Genomic DNA, 25,321 nt, shown 5'->3' on the forward strand with positions numbered 1-25,321 from the left:
CGGTACCGTGTATCCGGTGTTGTGTATCGTGCCACTGCTCTGTCCACCCTCACCTTTGACGAAGGCGTTCCCCTTGACGTCCTGCGACAGGCGGAGCGCGGTCCTTCTCAGGGCACCCCAGGGTGCCACCTCCAGGAGGTCGTGAATGTTCTCGTTATAGATTTCACAGAAAGAAACCCAAACGGAGAACTTAGTGTTCGCTTCAAGACTCAGGTTGATTTTATCCTCTGCTGCGTCAGTCATCCCAAACACGGGGGAACCTACAGAAGACACGGGCGCTTAAAAGACATCGATCTGATCCTCCAGGAGAATTTCATCCTCAGGTTGGTCAAAACAAGTCGTCAATGACTCAATAATTACAACACAGATCTAAAGATCACCTTCAAGAAAAGTCTTGCTGGTGGAGTTCAGCACGCTGGCGTTGGTCTTGTCAGTCTGAAAGAGACAAATGCTAATAATTCAAAGTATTCACTGAAAGTACAAGTGAACTAAAGCTGCAAAATCATGGTAGAAAATGAAGATTAACACAGAGCCCTTTTAGCAGATTGTAGATTTTAGTTTGAGGACACCGATTAAAAACCAGTTGCAGTTGTCACTCTTTCTGGGAGGCTTTTTTACAGTTGTTTATTTATCCAAGTAAGATTTGGATTAATTTTCTGCTCCAGACTGCATGATGGGAATCATAATACAGTAATCCCTGGTTTTTCACGGGCGTTACGTTCCAAAAAGAACCCGTAATAGGTGAAATCTGTGAACATTTTTTTCTTTTGTTACAATTATACAAGGCTTCAAATTGCGGAGATCAGCCCCGCCCCACCGCGACCAGATTAATTGGATTTGAACGGGAGAAAATTAAAAATTATTATGAAAAAAAAATACAATAAGTACAGTAGGACAAATACTGACTGGCGCATATTTCACTGCTGCTGCATCCTGACTCGCTCTGTAGCGTCTTTTTCTCCTAAAGCCGCGGTGCAGGTGTGTTTTTTCCAGAGAAGAACATAGTTATGGGTCGTTGTTGTCGCTCTTTTTTCTTCTGGGCAAAAAGATTCTTCTAAACAGACATGCCACCGTGGATTATATCTGAGACTGTAATGAACGATTCATCAAAGGTTCCCGTTCTTGAGCTGCTGCTGAAGCTCATTGGCCGTTCTCAGCATTGTTGCTAAGCAACCAACGTTATTGACACAGGAAATGAAGAAGCGGGGAGACTGTTTAGCCAATCAGAATGCAGAACATGATGCACAATGCAAATCCGGGAAGCAGTGAGTGTGAAAGATGAACTGTGTTATACACTGCAAAAAGTCAAAATCTTACAAGGAATATTTGTCTTATCTCTAGTTAAAATGTCTAATTTTTAGTCAAAAAAATCTCATTACACTTAAAACATGAGTCATTACCAGAAAAATATCTTGTTATTTGACAATTTTCACCTGTTTCAAGTAAATTTTCATTTGAAATATGTAGAAAAATCTGCCAGTGGGACAAGATTTATCTTTTCATTAGAAGCAAAGAATCTTGTTCCACTGGCAGATTTTTCTACTTATTTTAAGTGAAAATGTACTTGAAACAGGTGAAAATTGTTGTTTTTTTCCACTGATGAGTCTTGTTTTAAGTGTAATGAGATTGTTTTGACTAAAAATAAGACATCTAACTAGAAATAAGACAAATATTCTTGTTAAGATTTTGAGTTTTTGCAGTGTAGCGAGGGATTACTGTACAGCAAAATGCTCCCGAGGTCGGACAAGCTGCTACTTTGAACTCTGAAGCTTCAACAAAACACATCAACAAAAGGAAAACTAGTGTCGTGACTGTAGCTCCATTGTGCTGGACAGGAGCTGCTGAGTAACGGCGTACCTCTTTAAACTGTCTCAGAAGGTTTCTCTTGAACAGAGCTTCCTCGACCTGCTGCTCCGCGCTCAGTCTCGTGAACTCTCTGCAGCGGTGAGGTCTGAAGCTCACGCCGGGGAAAAGGTGCTCGTCGATGCTGCTGAAGATCACGGCAAGAGACCGAGGGAGGATACCGGCGTCGGCATCCGGACCTTCGGGGACAGAAACGCGGTGGAAGAATGTCAGAGCTGGAACATACTTGTGATTTTAAAGGCTTTTCCATGTTTTAGCATTCAACGATGGGCAAAGTTACAAAGTAAACCCTGGTCCTGCAACCCAGAAACTCTTTTTACAAACTAGCCTTTCAATTTATTAAAACTGTCAACTATCAAAACGGCAAAAAAAAAAACAAACCCTGAAATGTCTAAGAATTGTTCATTTCCAGCATATATTCATTGAAATACACACAAGTTGAGCTTAACTCCAGCTCGTGTGAGAGTTGGTAAAAAGCTGCGGAGATGCTGAAAAACACTTGCTGACGACAACTTTTCTCAGAGTGCAGGTTTGCTCGTAGTTCCTAAAGTATCAACAATTTCATCTTTCTCCCCCTCTCTCTCCCAGTGCGTCTCTCTCCCCTCCGCGCTGTCACGTGATGACATCACGTTCATAAACTTTATGGAAAGTCTCAAAATGTAGGCTAAAACATATTCAACTATTTAAGTAAAACTGAAAATTCAACCACACATAAGTGCTACTGGACATAGAATCAATTTTAGGCATCAAATGACTTTTATTTGATATTTAATTGTTATCTCTTATATAAGTCCATTGCATTTTTTCATGACGGTATTGAAAATGATACCGCTGCTATTTTTAGACGCTGACAGTATACGGTATTACCGTAATACCGCCCAAGCCTAGTGCTGGCCCCCTTTTTTTTTTTGAATCATTATTACATTGTTTATGTAATAATTGCTCGGGGGTTAATGTTCTGGGTCTCTGGAAAGCACCTAGAGACAACTTTAGTTGTAACAGAAACTATATAAATAAAATTGAATTGAACAACTTTCCACTAACCGTTTAAAAGCATCAAAAGGAAAAACATGTGATACTGTACCTAAAAATGTGAAAGTCTTGCCGGCATTTGTCACTCCGTAGGTGAAAACAAGAGAGTTTCCCCCTTCAAGAACATCTTTCACCAGCTCCTTCACAGTGCCCTCAAACAGCTCTCCCTGAGTCGTCTCGGGGCCGTACACCTGTGTGAACAGAGACACGGACAAAGGGGCAGAAACTTTAAACAAACATCTTCCCTGGCGGGTGACTGTGTTTTCAGGAACTGGAATAAATAATATAGATGAACTTCTTAACCACTACAAAACACCGACCTTGGAAAACTGGAAGCGCTGTCCGGTTTGTGGAAGTGATTTTTCCGCGCTGAGTCTCGCCGTCAGGGACAAACTTGGATGTTTAAGCAGAACTGTGTTGGGGGATTCAATGGTGATGCAGTCCTGAGACAAACAAGACAAGAGACGAGACGATGAAGTTAGAAAGTTAACTCTTCAAGCAGCTCCTTTGATCACTGATTTCTGGTAAATTTCCTTTCACCTGCGACTCTCCACCGTTGCTCTCTGCAGAGGTGAAGGGTCGGATTCTGAGGTAAACCTGAAGATGCTCTGGTTCCTCCATGCAGGAATGCTGTAAAACACAAAGACGTTCAATGAAAAGCAGACAAATGGATGTAAACGTGGACTTTCTTTATATTAAACTTGGTCCTCAAAATAAGTACGGACCACAATGACTCAAAATAGGAGAGTTCAGAATGACAGCATCTCCTACAAGTTATACCCGTATTTGCTGTTAAAGACTTAAAAGTTAAACATCAGCATCTGCACCTTTACTCTAACAACCAGACTAGTGATGGGAATCGAGAACCGGTTCTTGTTCAGAACCGGTTCCCAGTGTTTCAATTCCTTGGAGTAGTTTCCAAATTTTGCAAACGATTCCCTTTTCGATGCACGTTGCTACGTATGTTGCGTAGCAATGTGTGTACCCAGCAGTCAATAGTAAACATGGCACCCAAGCGATAGCAACGCCAGAGACGTTCTATAAACCGAGACAGCCCACTAAGGTTCGAGTTGCTGTATCTGTGTCACGTGACTGCCACGCCCCTTTAGGAGACCGGAAGTAGGTCCTGAGTCTATTGAGTCCTATGGGAAAAGTGAACGTGAGCACAGATTATTACCAATTCCTTCGCCCCATAGTAACCTAAGTAAATATGGGACCCATTTTTCAAAAGCCACAAACCTTCTGAACACCAAAATGGCAATTTTCAGACCGACAGATTAGGAGAAAATGAACTTTGTTTGAGACCTGTCTCTGTCTGAGCAACACACTCTCGCGAGATTTGGCTCTCATCGTTTTCCCATCGGATAAAATTAAGTTTAAAACTAAAATAAAACTAGCTTCTTTGCTAATAATACTGTTATTTTTATTATTTAAGTATTTTTGGAAGAAAGTTGTACTGTATCTAGTGTTGTATGTTCCAAAACGATGTGGGGAGAGGGGCGCCCACTTAGGAGACCGGAAGTGTATACAATTTCAAACCATTGCCAGTAACGGCAATGCGCTATCTTGTGTATAGAAGATCTTTGGTAACGCCCAAAACTCCAGTTACATTTCAGTAAAAAAGACAACAACAGGGCAACTTGCAGTACTTGCCAAGTGGATATTTTGTCAAAAGTGTTAGGATTGCTTTTTTGCAAAATGCACAGTTTGATTAGATTTGACTTGATTGTATTTGTGACTGGCTGACAGTTTTATTTTTAGAAAAAAGAGCATTTTAATTAATACAGAATGATTTATGTTGTATTTTGTTCATTTCTGTGGAAGAAACAACCTTTTATTGTCCTTTTTTCGAAAAGGGAATCGATAAAAGTACCGAATCGTTACGCAGAATTGAAAATGAAACTGGAATCGTAGAAATCTTATCAATTCCCATCCCTGCAGCAGTTCTGCAGAGTTCAGCTACATGCGTCATGGCTGCTGTTGCTGCATCACGCTTTGGTCTGAGATACCACTAGGGCTGAACAATTAATTGCATTTGCGATAATATCGCAATGTGATAAAACGAGATTTTTCTAAACGCAAAGGCTGCCATTTGACCAGTCACGTGATCTGGTCACGTTGCCGGCAGGGAAAAAAAGTCAACAGTGCCGTGTGTAACCAATCTACCATGGCCTCAGTGTTAGGGCTCGGCCAGGCAGGGCTTTATAAATATATGGGCTTTATAAATGTATTAAATATATGAGCGCGGAGTCGGCATGGCGAGGAGCTGCACGGCGACGAGCAAGAGCCGGCGGACACTGGAGTCGCGCTGTGAAGGCTGCCGTAGGTCTGCGTCGGTGTAACGCAGAACCATAAATCAGCCTTAAACCACATCTGCAGCCCGTCAGCTCATCAGGAAGAGAAGTTAAACAGTGTGGCTGTGAGTTGTTCATTGCTGGTTCGTAATGTTAACTCTGAGCTTTGTTGGTTTGTTTGTTAGTTTGCTGGTGTTTTTTTTCTACCCGTGATGTTTGAGTTACTTGTGAAGAAGTTCTGAGTTCCCTGTGAGGAAGGTTTTTTGTTCCCTATGGGAGTTTTTCTGTGTTTTTCTATTAAACTACGCCTCGTTTTGGCTCAAGTTTAACCCGGTTTGGTGTCGTGTGATTGGGTTCAGAGAGAACGACCCATAACACTCGTGTGTACGGACGTGTGTAGACGTGTTAAAGAGGTAAAGCCACATATTTGTTTTCTTTATTGTTGTAATCTGTGCTTTAAATAAATCTGACATTGTTTAATATAAAACAGACTGATTTATTGCTTGTGTAGTTGAAAAATACATGAGAACAGGACCTTGAAAAAATAATCGCATATTAAATCGCAATCGCAATATTGAGGAAAGAAAATGGCAATTAGATTATTTTCAAAAATCGTTCAGCCCTAGATACCACCACACTGCGAAAATACCTTTATGGAACTGCATAATGCAGATGTGCACTTCTACCGACAGAAAGCGACCAGGTTCTTACAGTTATAATCGTGTTAATAACTGTAGGAAGGTTATGAATGATCCTGTCAGCGCCGATGATCCGCACAAAGAAGCTGATGCAGAACACCGCCGAGCCAGAAAGGCACGAGCCAAGCACAAAAGAAATGCCACCCAGAAAAACCTAAATGTGTCCATGATTCATTTTTAACTGACCCTTCAAACACCTTCCAAAAAACAAACAAAAAAAAGACTAGGGTGGTTGTTTTGTGTTGAGTAAACCCACCTTTTCCCTGAATACACACCCCCACAAGAACAAGAAAATCAACAAGACTTGCCTCTCCGCTCCAGCATTCAAATACCTTTGTGCATCCTAAGAATGCTTTCATATTGAACAGATGCTCAGCATGTTTTTACATATCAAAACAGGAGAAAAAGGTTGTGTGAGGTTGTCTGCAGAAACTGTCTCCTTGTTCTGGACCTGAAAGGATCTACAGCAGCAGTCAAAACTACAAACACATCTGACAGATACTTAACATCAGAGGGCAGAAACAGTGAAAACACCCCCTTCTTTCTCTGTTTGCTCCCCCAGCACATCTGAGCACCTTATTCCAGGTATTGTCCACATGTAAACAACTCTCCCGCTGCCATGGCCACTCATCATAACAGGAAGTTTAACCTGCCACAGCAGCTGCTGATCACCTTCTACTCTGCTCATCCAGTCTGTTCTCTGCTCTTCCATCACTGTCTGGTTTGGATCGGCCACCAAACTAGACAGGCACACACTGCAACGGACAATCAGGTCTGGGAGAGGATAACTGGGACTAACCTCCCATCTATCCAGGACCTGGACCGGTCCAGGACCAGGAAACGGGCAGGTAGCATCTCTGCAGGCCCCTGACACCCAGGACGTGGTCCCGGACCTGTACCGGTCCAGGACCAGGACCAGGACCAGACCCCTCACACCCAGGACACAGTCTGTTTGAACTCCTCCCCTCTGGACGGCACTACAGAGCTCTGTAGCCAAAACCTCCAGACCCAGAGACAGTTTCTTCCCCCAAGCTGTTGCTCTGATGAACTCTCATCACTCATAGAGCCTCAGAGAAATGAATCACTGTGCAATAATAATAACACAACCATATGCTGTGACAACGCACCTTTCAATAACCATGTCTACCTCATACTGCTGCACCTTTCACCTTCTAAAAATTGTATATATGTTAATAAGAGCTGTCATTTGCCTATTTACTGTACAGTGAGCGAAAATAACCGAGTCAAATTCCATGTCTCGTCTGACCTGATTTGGCCAAATAAACATGATTCTGATTAAAGAATTATCAACACAACCCCCTTAAAGGGGGTTACTTAAAGGGGCTACAACCTCAGGGGTCAGTTTAATTTTAAAGTTCTCAACAGACGCACAACACTGAAGAGCTTCTGTATGTCGACCTACGGAGTGAAACTGTGGAACAGCCTGAGCTTGGAGTTAAAAAAAAGTCAAAACATATCACAATTTAAAAAATGATATAAATAAACATTCTTTTCAAAATACAGATGCGAATAAACATGTAAATATGTACATTTATTAATATATGTAGATATATAGATGTATATTATGGATATAGATATGTTATATGTAAATATGTATATGGATATATTGAGTTGTATTATACGTACAGTATTTGTATCTATATCTCTATTAATATATATTGATTATAGTTATATGTAGATGTCAATATATAGATTTATAGTAATCTTTATGTATATAATTGGAGGTAAATATATGAACCAGTGTGTGTATAGCATATCTACTCTTATATAGTTATTCAAGTATATTGTTATACCATTGCTGTCTATTGTTCTCTATTATATTGTAGTAAAGTAAAGTAATGATGTAATAACATGCATTATAATTACTTATATTACTACATACATACATACATACATACATACATACATACATACATACATACATACATAGTAGCACAACTAAATGCTGGGCGTTTGTTTTGTTTTCTTTTGTTTGCCTTGACTATATATATAGTATAATTGAGCATATAATTGAGTATTATATCACTGTATTGAACAGTTATTGAAACTCGTCTTGTTATATGTAAGAATGTATGCAAGATTCAGGGGTAGGACTCGATAAGTGGTTACTTCATTCCTTCTCCATTTGGAGCATGTTGGTGGATCCGTGAACTAATATTATATGAAGTGCTGTACACACATATATATATATATTCTGTTTTTTCACTTTTTTGTACGCTTTTTATGCATGTTCAAAATAAAATCTTCAGATCAAATCAAATCAAAGATGCAGCTGCTACTAAAGGAGATGTTTGGTGTTGATGTGTGTCTCTAGTGGAAATGGTGTCAGGTTTACCTGTGGATCTGCCAGAGCGCTGCTCTCCAGGGAGAAGAGTCTGCTCTCCTCAGCCTTGATCAGGCTGGACTCCATCATCCTGCTGCAAACACACAACAACACAGGCAATAACTACACACTTATCACATTGTTACATTAAAGGTGAAGAACGGAGGGATAGTGGACATACTGTACCCCTTTCAAAAGATAAACAGGTTATTTCTCGTTTCCTGTCCGTCTGGTGTTTTCAGCTGAAACTCATCTCAGTTAAAGGCTGATTTACGGTTCCGCGTTACACCAACGCAGAGCCTACGGCGTAGGGTCCGCGCTACGCCGTCGATTTAACGCAGAACCATAAATCCGGCTTTCCTGTCTGTTTTGATCACCTCTGGCTAAACTCTCAACCCGCTGCGGTTCGTTAGTGTCATTTATCTCTCATTACACACTTTTCGGTGCTGCATGAAAGACTTAAGAGCAGGTTTTTTAGGCAAATCAAAGTTACATTTCAGACTGGCTAACAGCAACTAGCAGGGACTAGCAGCCGCACCTGTCAACCGATACGCAGAGCAACATTCAAAAAAAGTCCGTTAAACCTGCCGCAAAAACACCTCAGCCTGGGCATTTCAGTTGCGATGATAACTGACAGAGACCTACCTGAAGGTTATATGTGGAACATCGGGAGGAATGTAAAGAAAGTGTCCTGTTTAGTGCGGTAAGTAACTAAACGATGAGCTGCTCAAACACAACACATGACGCAGCGCGCTCTCAGTTTGAAACGGACCAATCAGCTTCAAGCGCAAGTACGCATGCGTCGTAGCTCTGCAGCGGATGCGTCACATTTCCCCATTCCCCCCAAAGTCAAGGAAACTCATTTTAAATTGATTAATAAAATGTATCCAACCGCTGAATTCTTGAGACATAGATTTAAATCTGAAGTTGACCCCAGTGCTTTTTGCAATGAATCTGAAGAATCACTTGATCACATGTTTCTGTTGTGTCCTGTCTCACAAATTGTTTGGTGTGAAATTAGAAATTGGCTATCTTTAAAAATGAATGACATTCGAAAATTAGAAACTGCTCACATTATTTTTTATATAGATACAATTGACAAATCAGTGTCCTTCTTGATTAATGTCATTCTCTTACTGGCTAAATACATTGTTGTAAGTGGAGAAAAATGAAGCCCTCTTTCCAATTTTTTATAAATGATTTCAAAAGTTTTTTTGTTTCTATAAAAAATATGAAGTCAAATAACTTAATATATATAAGTATGTTTTATTTGAATTCTCTTTCTGAAATGTCGATACTATTTGCTTTAAAAGGCGTTACTGTTTATGTCTCTTGTTCATGATACCTCCCAAATGTTCTATTTTCTAATATTATATTTCCTCTACTAGCAGTTTGTATAGAATGTGTTTCTTGTTTACAAAATTGTGTTCAATAAAAAAAAAAATTCAATTTTACACAGAAAAAAAATTGTCAAAGAAATTATTTATTTTTATTTTTTTTATATTTATACAATATTATTAAATGTAAATGACTGAAAATTCTGTTAAAAAAATGATTCAGTTTTTATTTTGGGACCAAAGTTGGTCACAGAAGTAAAGGAAAGTTATTTTAGATCCATGACTACTTTATTTTGTTCATCTTAAAGCTTCATGAATATTGTGAAAAAAGTTTTGCTTCATTTTGGCTTTTTGAATTAAAAATGGACATACATGAGTACATGGTAGTTTTCATTTGTTGCTTTTATTACTTAAGATTTGAATAGTGCCTGAAACTGTTTTTTTTTTAAAGAAGCTTTTATTGACAAAAGGCTGGAAAAGTAATTGGTACAAATCAAAAACAATGGAGGAGCATTTAACATCTAATTATATTAACTGGATACAGGTCAGTAACATGAATGGGTATTAAAGGTGCTAAGAATCTGAAGATCCCACTATTAACAGGGTATAATACCATCAAAAGAATCAGAGATTTAGGAGGAAACTGCATATGGGACAGACATGCTTGTCTACTGGAAATCACTGCATGCGTGGATAAGCAACACTTGCAGAGATCTTTGTCCACAGTCCACTATACAATCCACAAATGCAGCTTAGGTTTCAATCATGCAAAGAAGAAGATATAAGTAAACATGCAGAAAACCTGCTGTCTTGTCTGGGCTAAATGATCTGAGACTAAATGGAAATTTATTTTGTGGACAGACGAATCAAATTTTGAAAATCTAAAGTCATGAACACCGTGTCCTACAGAGAAGACAAGTACTGTCCAAGTTTCCTTTTCCTGACTTTTGTGGTGTGTGTTGCTGCCATCAAATTCAAAATGAGCTGATATTTTCCATGAAATGTCAAAATATCTCAATTTCAGCATGTGATATGTTGTTTATGTCTTATTGGGAATACATTATGGGTTTATGAGATTTGTAAATCATAATTTTCCGTTTTTATTTACATTTTACAGCATCTCATCTTTTCTGAACATGAGATATAGAAATAAAGGTTCTTGTGCTGCTCTCACTCGTTTGGTTCGCTACAGGATTTATAAATATCACAATTTAACAATAAGTAGATGTTTTTTGCTGAGGACAGACATAATTTATGGAAGTTTTGAGGTTGAAAAATAGAAGCATTTCCTGAGACAGTTTCATCAAAAGCAACATCTTTCATTTATTGTTTCAGTCCATAAATACAAACCAAAGTAAACATCTCAAAAACATGTACATCAAAACCTGCATCAGTGCAGGTCGAACCTCCTCTGAACCACCGGCATCATTTCAGCGCCTCCTTCTCACACTTTTCTGATTCTCTCTTGACATGTTGTGCTTTTTTTTTGTACTGTCAAAGATTAAAATTCAAGCTAAAACTGGAGCCAAAATATCACCAACTGGCGACAAAAAGGAGCCATTTGTCGAGACTTCAGGTTGATGATGTGCCACGGAGCCTCGTGGGCTCGGTGGAAAAGTCGTCAAGCAATTGTCAAGCGGAATAACTTCAATTTGCAGTTTTTGCGAGAGAGAGCAGAGAGACGCTTCAAAACGGCACAAACACCTACGTAGTCCCTCCTCATTTCTCAGTCCTAAATCACATGTGATCAAAACAGAACAAAAAATATCTGGACACATGTTTTTCTCTGACTTTAGATCAACAGCACACATCTGCATTTTTGTAGAAACGCTGCTTTTAAGAGGCGGCTGGACAAACTAGAGCCGTCTCTGCAGGCGGTTTCTACCTGTTAGTGCGTCAAAATTCACAAACTGGTTAAAGTTACGTAAAAACATCTTTAGAGCAACGATACAATCAGTTCAGACATGAAGCAATCAAACCTCACAAGTCTGACAACTATCATTAATCAATAAATAAGTCACCTTCTTGATGCATCCTCGCTGACTTCAACTCAGCTTTAAATAAAAATGAATAAAAACCTTCTGTCAGCCGAGACATTGTCCAGCAATATTTGGCAATCAGAGAATCAGTCAGAGAATCAATCAGAGCCAATGATCACATTATTACAGTAAAAACACCCTGATCAGATTTCACATTATCAATCAAAGATCCCTGACTGAAGTTTTGTGTCAAAAGTGGACGCATCAGAACCGAGCCCCCAAGCTGAGGCTGAGGATCGGCTTGGAGGGTCGTCGGTTCAAATCCCTGAATCAAGAGGGGCTCAGTTAGCGATAAATCGTGTGAATGCGGAAAAATCTGTCGATATATATATATATATAGATATATACAAATCTATATATATATATACACCCGTTTGCGGTGGAAAAGCCAGAAGCACGGAGTCTCATTTAACGAGAAGTGGGCTTGTCCTCGCTGAAGTTGCACAGGAGGCTCTTGGCTCCGCTCTGCCACGAGTACAGCGTCTGCAGCGGCGTCTTCCCATCCTGCACGAGACAAAGAGAAAGGCCGTGAATGGAAAGTGCAAAAGTTCAGTTTGATTTTCAAAAGCAGCCCCTCTTCAGTGGTTTTCAAGGGATGCCCAAAGGTCTTAAAAAAAAAAAGGATTTCCATTTTCAAGTGTGGACCTATCGTACCATTCATTCACCAATATCATCTAACAATTAATAATAATGCAGCTAAATAAAAGGATATGATGAACATCCCCTCCCTGACATGCCCTCATCAGCATGTTTTATGTGCATCAGATTTTTATTTTATTTATCAGGATATTTAATTGTGCAAACATATCTCGTAAGGAGAGGAGGTGGAGAGAGAGGGGAAAGGAGTGGAGTGATGCTGCTAAAGGCCGTAGATCCCACCAGCTGCAAAAACTCAAAATCTTAACAAGATGCCAGTGGAACAAGATTTTTTTGCTTGTAATGAGAAGATAAATCTTGTTCCACTGGCAGATTTTTATTTATTTCAAGTGAAAATTTACTTGAAACAGGTGAAAATTGTCAAATAACAAGTTATTTTTCTGGTAATTACTCTTTTTTTTTAAGTGTTATGAGATTTTTTGACAAAAAATTTGACATTTTAACTAGAAATAAGACAAATATTCTTGGTAAGATTTTGAGTTTTTGCAGTACAGTACCAGTTATTTTTGTTGATTCAGATCTGTAATGTTTTTCTGTCATTACTTTAGTTTTGATTAGTGGGTATCCAGATTTATTATAGTTTTGTGTTTTTCCATTAGTTTCATTATTAGTTTTAGTTTGTTATTATAACACAGGGTCTTCGTCGTGGGTAAGGTTCATGTGTTTGCACTGCTGCACTGTTGCACATTTTGTATACTGTATATACTGTGATACAGAGTCTATTCTATTTTATTTTGTACTATTTTATTTTATACTTATACTTATTCTACTTTTTTACTTAAATTTTTGAAGGAAAAAAAACACTCCGTGCTGCTTTCATTTTGTTGTATGCCTCGTATAACGACAATAAAAAGTCTCTGAAGGTTTAAGAAGTTCACAGCAGGTATTGCAATACAACAGTGTTTTGTATTGTAATGTAACAACGTAACAAATGTAACAAAGTTATTGTCAGAAAGTGTTAAAGTCGTGTTCCATGTGTCCCTTTTTAAATTTCCGCCCCTCCAAAGTTCTCTGCACGTCCCTGGTCTGCGGGGTGTCTATTACTGGGATCTCTGTGTAAAAGTGTCTAAAGTGTTCCAGACAGACAGTGACATGAAGGTGTGTAGCGATGATCCATGTGCAACTTACGCAGTTCTTAGTTTTGAGACTGGCCCCGTACATCATCAGCAGCTTGATCATCTTGAATCTGTTAATCCTCACCGCGTCGTGCATCGGTGTGTCTCCGTCCTGCAGACAGAAGGGACTGATGTTATTCAGGAAAAATAAAACCCAATGCTCTGATCGTAGGGGCAGCTGGAGTCGTGTCTGAGACATGTCAATGTGCTCACCCTGTCTTTGGCGTTGACGTCTACTCCAAGGTGAATGAGCTGCTCGGCGCACTCGCAGTGTCCCGTCCTCACGGCCACGTGGAGAGGAGTGCTGCGCAGCTGAGCACACGCAGACACAAGGATGTTAATGCTACAAAAATATGATGTCTTTAAATTAACGCACCAAAGGTGTGTGGGGCATATGTTACACTTGATAAAAGAATGTTTTCTTCCAGGTGAACATTACATTTTATTTTTATTTGCAGGTCTTCTCATCACTGTGCAGAAAATGTGAAAGAACAGTGTTTCAGTGTCACACAATGATGCATTTTCGCGGTACTGTAATATCTGACCTCTGACCTCCTTACTACCGGAAAATGCCCTCAATGTCCTGAGAAAGGTTACACTGAAAAGCGCCTGCGCCCTCCAGTGGCCTTTTTCTATACTGCACTGGGAATAGATAGGATTTTATGCTGCGGTACATACTGTAAACTGCAAAATCGTGTTCTTTAACACTTGAGCTGTCATGTCCACAAGAACCATACGTTTCAAAAAATGTACAGCTATGATCATTAAATATGAATGTAGGAGCTTTGCTGCTTTGTGTTGATCTGGGGTGTACACTCTGTACACGGTCTAAGACTAAATATTGGAATCAGAACAAGAATATAAGGGTCCCATATAAAACTGCGGGGGAAGTATTATGGTGTGTATCACGAGCCACCAAAAGGCGGCGCCAAAGACACAGTTTCAGGGCGAAGTTATGCGCGTCTGGGGAACCAACCTTGTCTCTGCAGGTGAACTTGGCTCCCTGGTCCAGGAGCAGCTTCAGGGCGGGCAGGCTGCCCCCCCTGCAGGCCCAGTGGACCGCGGTGGCTTCCAGCTGAAACACACACACCCCGCTGTTACAGCACATGCATAAGCGGGCACGTTCTTTCGCTGAACAGGACACCTTTCCTCCTCTCACCTTGTCTTTCTTGTCGATGGCAGCCCCGGCCTCCAGGAGTCTCTTCACCACGTCTACGTGTCCTCTGAAGGCGGATTTGTGCAGAGCTGTTCTCTGGAACTGCAGATCACAGAAAACAGTCAGGACCATTTCACCTGCTAGAGGAGTAGAACACTTCTGCTCCATCTGTGCATGATGGCTTACGTTGTCGGCAGCGTTGGGGTCTCCTCCGTCACTCAGGTATTTCTCCACCAGGGGCATCTTGTTCTCCTCGGCGGCGGTCAGAAACATCTGCTGGTCCACTGTCTCCGGCTGCAAATATTGATGTAAAGCACTTTGAATTACCTTGTGTTGAAGTGTGCTATACAAATAAACGGTGTAGATTGGAGTCTCCTGGGAGAAACTAAAGTAGTTCCTGTGCGGGCCTTACCATTCTCTCGGGCTCCGGGTCTTTCTTCTTGTGGATGGGCTTCCTCTCCCTCCTCCTCTTCCTCAGCTGCAGGATGTTGAACAGGTCGTCCACCGTCTCCAGCTTCAGCCTGCCGGCTTTGTCAATCTGACGAGGAAGAGATGACACGAAGGCCGCGTTACAGACGACAGACACAACAGGACGAGGACAGAGACAAAGTCTCACCTTTTTCACCCATAATAATTATGGCACACACATCTTAGATTACGGAGTGAAACATACTGTACACATCACATTTTTCCAAACGCCATCAAACAAAATGTAAATGTGTAAGCTTACAAGGAGGGATTCTATTTTATGAGCAGATATGTTCGTTTAAAGTAAAGTAAGTAAAAACGTCTAAAACTATTTTCCTAAAAACATATACTGTACCTCCATAGAACTGATCTGTACTTATATATTTATTACAGAACAGACTAAACTTAAAAGCAGAACCTTTGAACTCTCCTTTGGCACGTTTTATTGGCAGTCGACTTATACAGACTTAAAACATTGCAGCAAACTACTCACTACTTCTTGTCCACATAAAAGTTGGACAGACTCTGGTCCTTCTGTATGAAAACTGTTTTTAATTCTAGTGAAATGTCTTTTCTTTTAGCCTTCTCCCCCTGTTGCCACATTAGTTGTCATTTTGCTGCAAACACAGATCATGGTGTAACTCAGCAATGCTTTGACGGTGGCCTGCACTTGCCAGGATAGATAAAGAGGGAGTAAAAATAAAGCCCATAATTCGGAGTAGAACGAATTTCGGCGCCGTCGGACACGTTTGTGCAGACGAAGCTGCAATACCCGACACGACCGCCAGGTGGCAGCAGAGGGACAACACCAGCGGCCCCAGCTGCAGATTATTACCACCATATATATTAATAAAATAAATATATATGATATATTAAAATATATATGATATATATTATATATTAAAAATGCATATATATGCCTTAGGTTTTTACCAACATGGTATTAACAATTAACATATAAGCAGACAAAAAAAGAAAAGATTATTACCACCTCACAAAACAAGACAATCCTGGAAGTGAATGAGGTCACTTCACAGTCTCATCAGATACGCTTCAGCTTTATGATAATAACAACCGTCTGTGATCCTGCAGCTGTTGCTGCTACAATAAACTAGTTGGAGACGTAGTTACATTTATGTTCTATTTACAACATTAGTATGAATAAATCTGTCACTATTACTACCACGGTTAATTTTACCCTAACGTGTCCTTCACTGTAACTAGAGATCAAAATGTGATGTAATGGTTACTTCTCCTTCTTCCAGCTGGATAAATCTCTGCTGGATTTATTTATTTTTTTAGAGCGGGAAGGAATTTGTTTATTTTGGTGTATTTTAGGACGCACGTGTCTCACAAATGTTGTGCAGCTGCAGTCTGTGAAACTTTGAAGAACTTCTTTTATAGTGTGGGCTATTTTAGTTTCAAGGCTGGACGTTTTTGTAGGATATTAATGAGCATATATTTCTGTAGAATCAGGCCATGAGTTACAGAACTTACCTTTCTGACCCATCAACAACTCACGAAAACAAGTGACTGTAATACACTGCAAAAACTCAAAATCTTACCAGGAATATTTGTCTGATTTCTAGTTAAAATGTGTCATTTCTAGTCAAAAATCTCATTACACTTAAAACAAGAGTCATTACCAGAAAAATAACTTGTTATTTGACAATTTTCACCTGTTTCAAGTAAATTTTCACTTGAAATAAGTAGAAAAATCTGCCAGTGGGAAAAGATTTATCTTCTCATTACAAGCAAAAAAAAAAATCTTGTTCCACTAGCAGATTTTTCTAATTATTTTAAGTGAAAATCTACTTGAAACAGGTGAAAATTGTTGTTTTTTCCAGTGATGAGTTTTGTTTTAAGTGTTATGAGTTTTTTTTGGAATAAAAATGAGACATTTTAACAAGAAATAAGACAAATATTCTTGTTAAGATTTGGAGTTTTTGCAGTGTACCCACATTTCCTTTTTGTTGTCACAGATAAACGTCTCTTACATTGAGTGCAGCCACGCTGACTTCCTCCTGCTCTCCGGCGCCGCCCGCCTCCTCTGCCGCGCCTCCACTGTGGCCATCCTGCTTGTCCTCGTACACGTCCTCCTGGCACTCTGACCTCTTACCGCTCACCTGGTGGAGAGGAGAGGTGCAGGCAGAACCGTGAAATCAGAACCACCCACAACCTACTCCAGCTGACATTACATTTACAGGGGGTATAGTTTGCTTTTTTTCAGATTTAGACAGATTTAGACAGAGTCGGCCCAAGGCATAAGCGGACGAAGCGTCTGCTTAGGGCCCCGTGACCACTAGGGGGCACCCAAGAGTTAAAGACAAATAAAATTAAAAATAAAATTCTAGTACTATATCACTTTAAATATTACGTGTAAATCAGCCCCAGGCCGCTCTTGTAGCTGAATTTGCTCCATTTCAGATTAAAAACCATAGATGGTAAAAACCTGCCAGGCTGACAATAGGATGATGGAAACAAAACTGCTGCAACTGTGCAGCTCCATGACCTTTGACCTGTTGCTTCTCTGTGCTCTGCAAAAACTCAAAATCTTACCAGGAATATTTGTCTTATTTCTAGTTAAAATGTCTCATTTTTAGTCAACAAATCTCATTACACTTAAAACAAGAGTCATTACCAGAAAAAATAACTTGTTATTTGACAATTTTCACCTGTTTCAAGTAAATTTTCACTTGAAATAAGTAGAAAAATCTGCCAGTGGGACAAGATTTATCTTCTTATTACAAGCAAAAAAATCTTGTTCCACTGGCAGATTTTTCGACTTATTTTAAGTGAAAATCTACTTGAAACAGGTGAAAAATTATGTTTTTTTTTTTTTTCCAGTGATGAGTCTTGAAAAATTAAACATTTTAACTAGAAATAAAACAAATATTCTTGTTAAGATTTAGAATTTTTGCAGTGTGTGGCCAGTAGGGGCAGTTGCTGACTTATATCAATTGAAAGATTTTTCTGCAAATTTGTTAATCTGGTTTTAATCACTGTGGATTACAATCTAACTGCAACAAAACGTTCTTACATCTAGTTTTACAAGTGTATTTGTAATGACAGGGAAGAACATGAAATAAGTTTATAGTGGGTGTGTGAATGATTAATAATCAGTATTATTGGCAGTAATAGAGGGCCCCAAAATCACATTTTGCTTAGGGCCCCATGGAGGCTTGGGCCGGCCCTGGATTTAGATATGATTTTAAATCCTCCTTTCTAAACTAAAGCTTTGTTCAGTGAGGTTCTAGGGAGCGTGGAGCTCTTGAGATCCGTCCTCCGCCCCTGTGTCGTCTCAGGTGCAGCAGATGCGGATGTGAAGCTGGGTGGATGTAAAGATGATAGAGGATGTACCACTCTGCTCCTATCTGGGTCTGTGATGTCACAGAACCCCTGCAAACCCCAGTAGGTCACACTTAAGTGGTTTTACGTGAAGTGACAGGTTCCTATTTTGATGCTGTAGTCACTTCAGAAACCCAAACATGCGGTAGAACTAAAAAGGGTTATGTTTTGCAGGATGTTTGCCTGCTCTGAGAGAGATGTTGGTAAGCAAGAGGATTTAAAACCTGTTCTTTGCTTTAAAGGGAGATGATGTCGTTACAAAGACGTTTGATCGTCTTATAAGACAGTAAAGATTCCCGGGATAATAAACTGGTTTAAACCTACGATGGACAAAGGGTTTTACCTGGAAGATGATCAGAGCAAAAGAGCTAAAATGAAAAGAAAAAGTACCGAAAATGATACAACAGCGGATTCAGAGCTCAGACAACTCAGATAAATGATGAACGATAGAGACCTTTATGCTCAAACATGAACTCTGCTTGTTTTACTGCGATTTGTCAACTGTTGCAGCTTCACACCGAGTCTCTATTCATAAGTACTTTAGAGACGCGCAGCATCTGCCTGCATCCCTTTTTAAACTGTTGCCATAACAACGGCGCTTTGCCCCCCTCGGCCTGTAAAACATCTTTTAAGATGAAGTGCAAGAGTAGGTGTAAATTTAGAGCTCTTTCATCTTCTGGAGCGTTTAATGTAATTTTGTACACAGTTGTCCCAACGATGACAACCGTCCCTTGAAAAAGGGAATCGTCCCGTATTTATAAACTATTGAGCTGAAAAGGGACGCACTGTGTCCCGTATTACTGTCAGAGTCAAAAAATAGTCATAAAATGCCAATGGAAAATGGCATTGAGCTGTTGAGTTCATAAGTTATTTTTTCTAGTTTTCTACAGACTTTCTGTTTGCTCTTTTGTTATTGCACTTAAAATGTGCACTATTACAGAATGGATGTTCTGCTTTATTTCTATTGTTTTATATTAATTTATACAATTTTAAGTTAAGCAGGACAGGTTTCTGTTTAAGAAAGATACTTATTTAATTCAGTTCATTTTGTTATTTTGTATTAAAGTGAATTGCTGGATAATAACTTGTTTTCCATGTGTTCATGGCATTCAAAAATATGCATCTAATTCAATTCAGGTTAGAGTCAAAAAGTTAAAAAAAATCCTGTCACTCACAAAAAAAGGGGCTAAAAAATGGATCCCCATTCAAGAACATGTTTGGTTTCCGTCACAGTTTCCTCCGTCACAGATCGCCCACCTTCCTTCTCCCGCTCATCCCTCTCCTCCCCCTCTCCCCCTCTCCCCCTCTCCTCCTCCTCCATCTCTGCACTTACCAGTTCATCAACACTGTGCAGTCCCATGTCTGTTGCTGCTGCTGGTCTGTAGTCACCTGTAGATATAAGGCAGATATAAGTCCACTGGTGTGCTGTCCCGTGATGGTGAGCGTCTGTTCTTGTTCTGCTGCCTCTGCAGCCTCAGCCTCTTATATAGCCCTGCGAGCCTCTGCAGGGAGAAAAAAATAGAAAAGGAAAAGAAGTGTGCGTCCTGTCACTCAACTCAGATCACATTACGTTCTTCATGTTCTCACGTGGCCCTCTGCCAAGTCGCCCCCCACACCCTACACCCCAACACCCAACCCCAGTTACCCAGTTTGGGCATTCGTGAGTGTGCAGGCAAAGATAGTGAAGGAGGACAGAGTACCACTCTGCTGCAAACGCTGACCATGTTCGGAGGATTACAGATACACTGCAAAAACTCAAAATCTTAACAAGAATATTTGTCTTATTTCTTGTTAAAATGTTTCATTTTTAGTCAAAAAATCTCATTACACTTAAAACAAGAGTCATTACCAGAAAAATAACTTGTTATTTGACAATTTTCACCGGTTTCAAGTAAATTTTCACTTGAAATAAGTAGAAAAATCTGCCAGTGGGACAAGATTTATCTTCTTATTACAAGCAAAAAAATCTTCCACTTTTTCTACTTATTTTAAGTGAAAATCTACTTGAAACAGGTGAAAATTGTTGTTTTTCCAGTGATGAGTTTTGTTTTAAGTGTAATGAGATTTTTTTTGACTAAAAATGAGACATTTTAACTAGAAATAAGACAAATATTCTTGTTAAGATTTTCAAGTTTTTGCAGTGTATGTGCACAAATCAGTACACCGTTGATCGCAAACACTACCTCAGACACAAAACAAGTCACATTACTGCCCTTATTATTAACTAAAAAAACTCATATTGGCATTTTCTCTTTTTCTGCGAAGTTTCAGAAGCTAAGTCATACCTTCACACTTCAACAGCATAAGGGAGGTGTGAGGTGGGGATTTGGGAGGAGGGGGGTTTGCAGCCTTCTTGGGGCAAAAAGGAGCTTATTTAAGATTTACAATTGTACAACATGGATGCACACGGACATACAGACATGTACTGATTAAAAAAGTTGGAGAAAAGTAGGATAAACGTGGCACTGGGAGTATGCTAACTAAATAGTTTCTAGTAACAAATGTATGTTTCCTTGCCACTGTTTGGCTAATGTAATAATGTTCTGGGTCTCTGGAAAGATCCCAGAAAAAACCTCTGTTGTAAAAGACGCTAATTAAATAAAATTGAATTGAAAAAATGGCAGTGAAACACAGACGTCTCCCAGAACGGCGTGAAGGGTTGGTGAGTAAAGGGCAGGACATTGAGCTGCTGCTTAAAGAAGGTCGTAAGAAGGTCCAGATGCAGTTTTGTAAACCACGTCTGTCCTGGGAACGCTGTGTCCAATGTCCTCCAGCAAAGGGCTTAAATGTCAGCACCATCTCTGGTAAAACAGAACTTCAGCTGCAACACAAGATTGCACTAAAGTCAATCTGGTTGCTTCCTTAGCTGGGCTGTTTTTTTAATCATTAATTATTACAACATTCATTTTGAATCTGGACTGGAAAATGAATTGGATCCACTCGTTTACAATGAGAAAATACTATTAAAATTTGTATCATTTTTAATATATTATTATTATTATTTTTTACTATTTTTACTATAGTAAAAAAATACTATTTGACAAATAAAATAAAATAAAAAACTTGCATATCAAGACATCTTTAGGTCTCAGAAGCTGAGTGAGATATCATTTCGATACAAACAATCTTTGTAACACAAATCATGTCAGAAAAGCAGCTATGTCACTGCGAGGAGACAAGTTTATGAAGGTTGAGCAATAAATAGTCACACTTCCAAACATCTTCTGTGTCATGCCATGCCGTCGCATACAGATGTCAACAGTCAGCAGACAGACAGGCTGACTGACTGGCTGCTGAATGACTGGATGACTGAATGACTGAATGACTGAGCGACTGAGTAACTGAGTTACTGTCAGACGGAGGCAGGTGCCCATTTGTCTTGCTGGTAAATCATGCTGCACATTATTCATCGTGCAGCCACGCCAAGGAGGTACTTATGGTGACTGATGACAACTCCTGTTTGCTTGCATGAGCTCAGCGTGCACCAATCAGAGCCGGGGGAGGGCCGGCTGTCGGGGTGATGCAAGGAGTCAAAGGGGGACGTGACTGGACATTCTGTCCAGTTGGCGAGTTAAGGCACAATTCAAAGAATTCAATTCCTTTCTGATTCTTACGGAAGAGTATCAGGGCCAGGCAGGAGAAAAATAAAATGAATATTTTAGAGGAGGAAGATTTTTTTTTCATTATGCACTTCGAGAAAAAAGTCGAAATGTTGAGAAAAAACTCAAGTAATGCACTGCAAAAACTCAAAATCTTAACAAGAATATTTGTCTTATTTCTAGTTAAAATGTCTAATTTTTAGTCAAAGAAATCTCCATCCATCCATCCATTATCTATACCCGCTTATAAAAAATTATTGATTGATTGATTATTGTAAAAAAATCTCATTACACTTAAAACGACTCATCACTGGAAAAAAAAAACAACAATTTTCACCTCTTTCAAGTAGATTTTCACTTAAAATAAGTAGAAAAATCTGCCAGTGGAACAAGATTTTTTTGCTTGTAATGAGAAGATAAATCTTGTCCCACTGGCAGATTTTTCTACTTATTTCAAGTGAAAATTTACTTGAAACAGGTGAAAATTGTTATTTTTCTGGTAATGACTCTTGTTTTAAGTGTAATGAGATTTTTTGACTAAAAATGAAACATTTTAACTAGAAATAAGACAAATATTCCTGGTAAGATTTTGAGTTTTTGCAGTGTGTTGAATGTTGAAATACAATTTCAAGAATAAAGTTGAAATTTTGTGAATAAAAGTCGAAATTTTGCCTTTTTCTCAACATTTCAACTTTATTCACGAAATTTCGACTTTTTTCATGACATTTCGACTTTTTTCTTGAATTGCATAATGAAAAAAAAATCTTCCTCCTCTAAAACTCCTCTCTTCCGTAAATTCTCAATGGGAAATATTATACAAATAAAAAAAAAAGTCTTAATTTATTTATTTCAAACCAGCTGACATGATTTCCTTATAATTTATTTAAATGTATGTTCTTGGGTAAAATAAAATATCTTTTTCAACCATGACTTGACATGTTTGTGCGGCAGCAGGACTCGGGGAGTGGAACCACATGCTGAATCCAGGCTTTGCCTCTTCATAAATCGCTGCGACGGCGTTGTGCTACTGCTGTCCAACGTAGAGCCAAACGCAGCATGATGGGAAGTGGAGAGGAGATAGAGACGAAGAAGCTGGATCACTCTTCTGGGAACCGCAGGCCTGTGACGTCACAGAGGCTCCGGACACAGTGACCAGGTCGTTTCATGTCAGGGTTTCCCGCCGGCGATGAGACCGTGGAGACCGGTAATCCTGATGTGCAGTGAAAGATGAGCTCCTCGTAAAACTGGAGACGCGCTGAGATTAAACAGTTGCAGCCAGAAGTTCACATGCCGTTCAGTAAAGTCCTGGAAAGACGTTCCTGCTATAAGTCAGTTATGGCGCTTTTCCACTAGTACCTCTTCATCTCTGCTCATCTCAACTCAGCTCGGCTCAGCTCAACTCGGCCTGGTTTCTTCTCCATAACAATCAGCACCTGGAGCAGAAGTAGGAGGTTGGAGAGAAGCTGCTGTGACGTATTTGATTGTGTATCTAAACGGAGAAGACAACAACACTAAAGATGTAGAACCTGGAGGAGATGATAGATGTGCTGCTGGATCTGTGGATTGTGTTCGATATTAAGTTAAAAAATGAGAGTGAGAGAAGCTTCAAGCAGCGACGTTTTTTTTTTTTAGTTTGTCTCTGTGCTGCTGAAAATTCAGCTGGAGCCGTGAGCAGCTATGAAGTGACAGAGCTCCTGGTGGATCTTGTCGTTCCTTATCTCCCTTCTAGATCCCTTTTTAATTCTCTCCTCAGCACCAGGTTTATGAACATCTGCACCTCAGAGTTGGATCATGAAACAGACTTTTGTGCTGCCATTGTTGATTGAATAAAATGAAGAAGCCACGAGTCGCTCTTTTGCTGATTCCCGCTTTCTGACTCAGTCGTCTGACTCCAACCCCCCGACCAATCGGTGGTCTGTGTTGTGATGACGTCAGATCCAGGGCCGACTCAGCTGCTTAGAACCTCGGCAGAATAGTTACAGAAAAAGTAACTATTCTGTATCCAACCGCCTCCACCCCTAGTGGAAAAGCGCAAACCCGGGGCGAGGCGAGTCGAGTCCTGCTGACTCGCCTCAGTATGTACTAGTGTAAAAGCAACATTAGTCTTAGGTTGTTGTATATTGTCACTTTCTCTACTTTTTTGGTGCAAGGAATTCAATTCTGAGATAATATTTCCTATGTTGAAGGTCAAATGTACGGAGCCCGTAAGAGCTCAAGTGAAGAAAAAAAAAGTAACTTCGTGGCCACGTTAAAGTTAATCGAGAGCACGTTATGTGTCATCGTGAGCACAATTTATTAAAGCGTGGGTACGATTAACAATGCGTGCACACATTTTGGAAAATTGTGCGCACATTATATCATAAAATCATGAGTACAATTTACTTACCCTTGATCAAAATGTAATAAACGTGCGCACGTTATATTCAATCGTGCTGTAATGCGTCCCTTATCAGCCATAAGGGCATTAAGATCCTTTAAACATGGATCACCCAAGAATTTACCATGAGTTAGGCATGGCGCAAAAAGAAATGCTGGCAGCCACCCAACATGGTATAGTGATCAGTCTAGCCACTTTAAAAAGAATGCTTAAAGCAAGTAATCTCCACCGTCGGAACTATGATGATCTAGGTCTCATCATTGATTTTATTTTGGGCCAACTCCAAGGCCCAGGAAGACTCCATGGGTATCGTTGGATGCACAAGAAATGCATAAATAACGGTTTGCGCGTCAGGACAGAGGATGTGCGAATCATCTTGAGCGAACTCGACCCAGAGGGCACCCAATATATAACATATTGGGGGCTCGTCTAATTGGTTGTTAACTTGGTTTAGGTGATAAAGTGTAGTTGGCAAGACGCTGTTTGGCGTTTGTTTTTTGAGGAGCGCTTTGTTGCGGATTGGCACCTTCCAGGCCAGCTGGAGGATGACGTAGGTGGATTCCCCGTGTTATGACGTCAGCATTGGGGATTCCTATTTTTGCGCTCGGGTTTTGGGGAGCTTGTGTAGGGAGTTGAGAAATTGTTTTCCTTGTTTGTTCCTAGTAAAGTGGTACTGGGGGAAGATGGGGACACTTTGTGCAAATTTGTTTCTTTCTGCATAACAGTCACGGTGCAAGGGATGGTAAGTTTTGGCCTTTTGATGCGCAAATGTTTGTTAAGCTGACTCCCCTGTAGAAACAGCGCGTTTCCCCTTTGGGATTCGTGTGCTTTATGGATGTAGTGTGGGGTTAAAGTGGTTGGAAGCAGTTGCCTCGGGAGCACGTCCATAGTTTTTGGCAAGGTTGCCAGCTTGCTCTGCCTCTGCCTAAATTTAGGTCTGGTGCGATGTATTTGTTGACAAGTATGTGTCAAACTACCAGATACCCGGCTGCGT

General features: G+C 40.0%; 2 protein-coding genes across 4 annotated transcripts in view; both read right to left on the bottom strand.

The window, feature by feature from the left end:
• The window catches only part of LOC133463518 (kinesin-like protein KIF20B), a 73,966-nt gene extending 64,996 nt beyond the window's left edge, over window positions 1-8,970 (bottom strand). For all 3 annotated transcript variants that reach the window (XM_061745089.1, XM_061745088.1, XM_061745087.1), the window contains exons 1-8: window positions 8,877-8,970; window positions 8,244-8,325; window positions 3,436-3,525; window positions 3,216-3,338; window positions 2,948-3,086; window positions 1,858-2,042; window positions 381-435; window positions 54-260 (exon numbers count right to left, since the gene is read on the bottom strand). In XM_061745089.1, the coding sequence (XP_061601073.1) occupies window positions 54-260; window positions 381-435; window positions 1,858-2,042; window positions 2,948-3,086; window positions 3,216-3,338; window positions 3,436-3,525; window positions 8,244-8,321 (877 nt within the window). In that variant the 5' untranslated portion in view covers window positions 8,322-8,325; window positions 8,877-8,970. The remainder of the gene's footprint in view (window positions 1-53; window positions 261-380; window positions 436-1,857; window positions 2,043-2,947; window positions 3,087-3,215; window positions 3,339-3,435; window positions 3,526-8,243; window positions 8,326-8,876) is intronic.
• A 1,896-nt stretch (window positions 8,971-10,866) lies between these two features.
• Window positions 10,867-19,800, bottom strand: ankrd1a (ankyrin repeat domain 1a (cardiac muscle)). Its single transcript, XM_061745602.1, has 9 exons — window positions 19,685-19,800; window positions 17,001-17,129; window positions 14,948-15,073; window positions 14,722-14,829; window positions 14,539-14,637; window positions 14,356-14,454; window positions 13,593-13,691; window positions 13,393-13,491; window positions 10,867-12,111 (listed from the first exon to the last, which is right to left on the bottom strand). Exons 1-9 carry the CDS (start codon window positions 19,709-19,711, stop codon window positions 12,016-12,018), a joined length of 882 nt encoding a protein of 293 aa, XP_061601586.1. The 5' UTR covers window positions 19,712-19,800; the 3' UTR covers window positions 10,867-12,015.
• Window positions 19,801-25,321: the final 5,521 nt, after the last annotated feature.

Source organism: Cololabis saira, chromosome 17 (genome assembly GCF_033807715.1).
Source record: "Cololabis saira isolate AMF1-May2022 chromosome 17, fColSai1.1, whole genome shotgun sequence".
Lineage (NCBI taxonomy): Eukaryota > Metazoa > Chordata > Actinopteri > Beloniformes > Belonidae > Cololabis > Cololabis saira.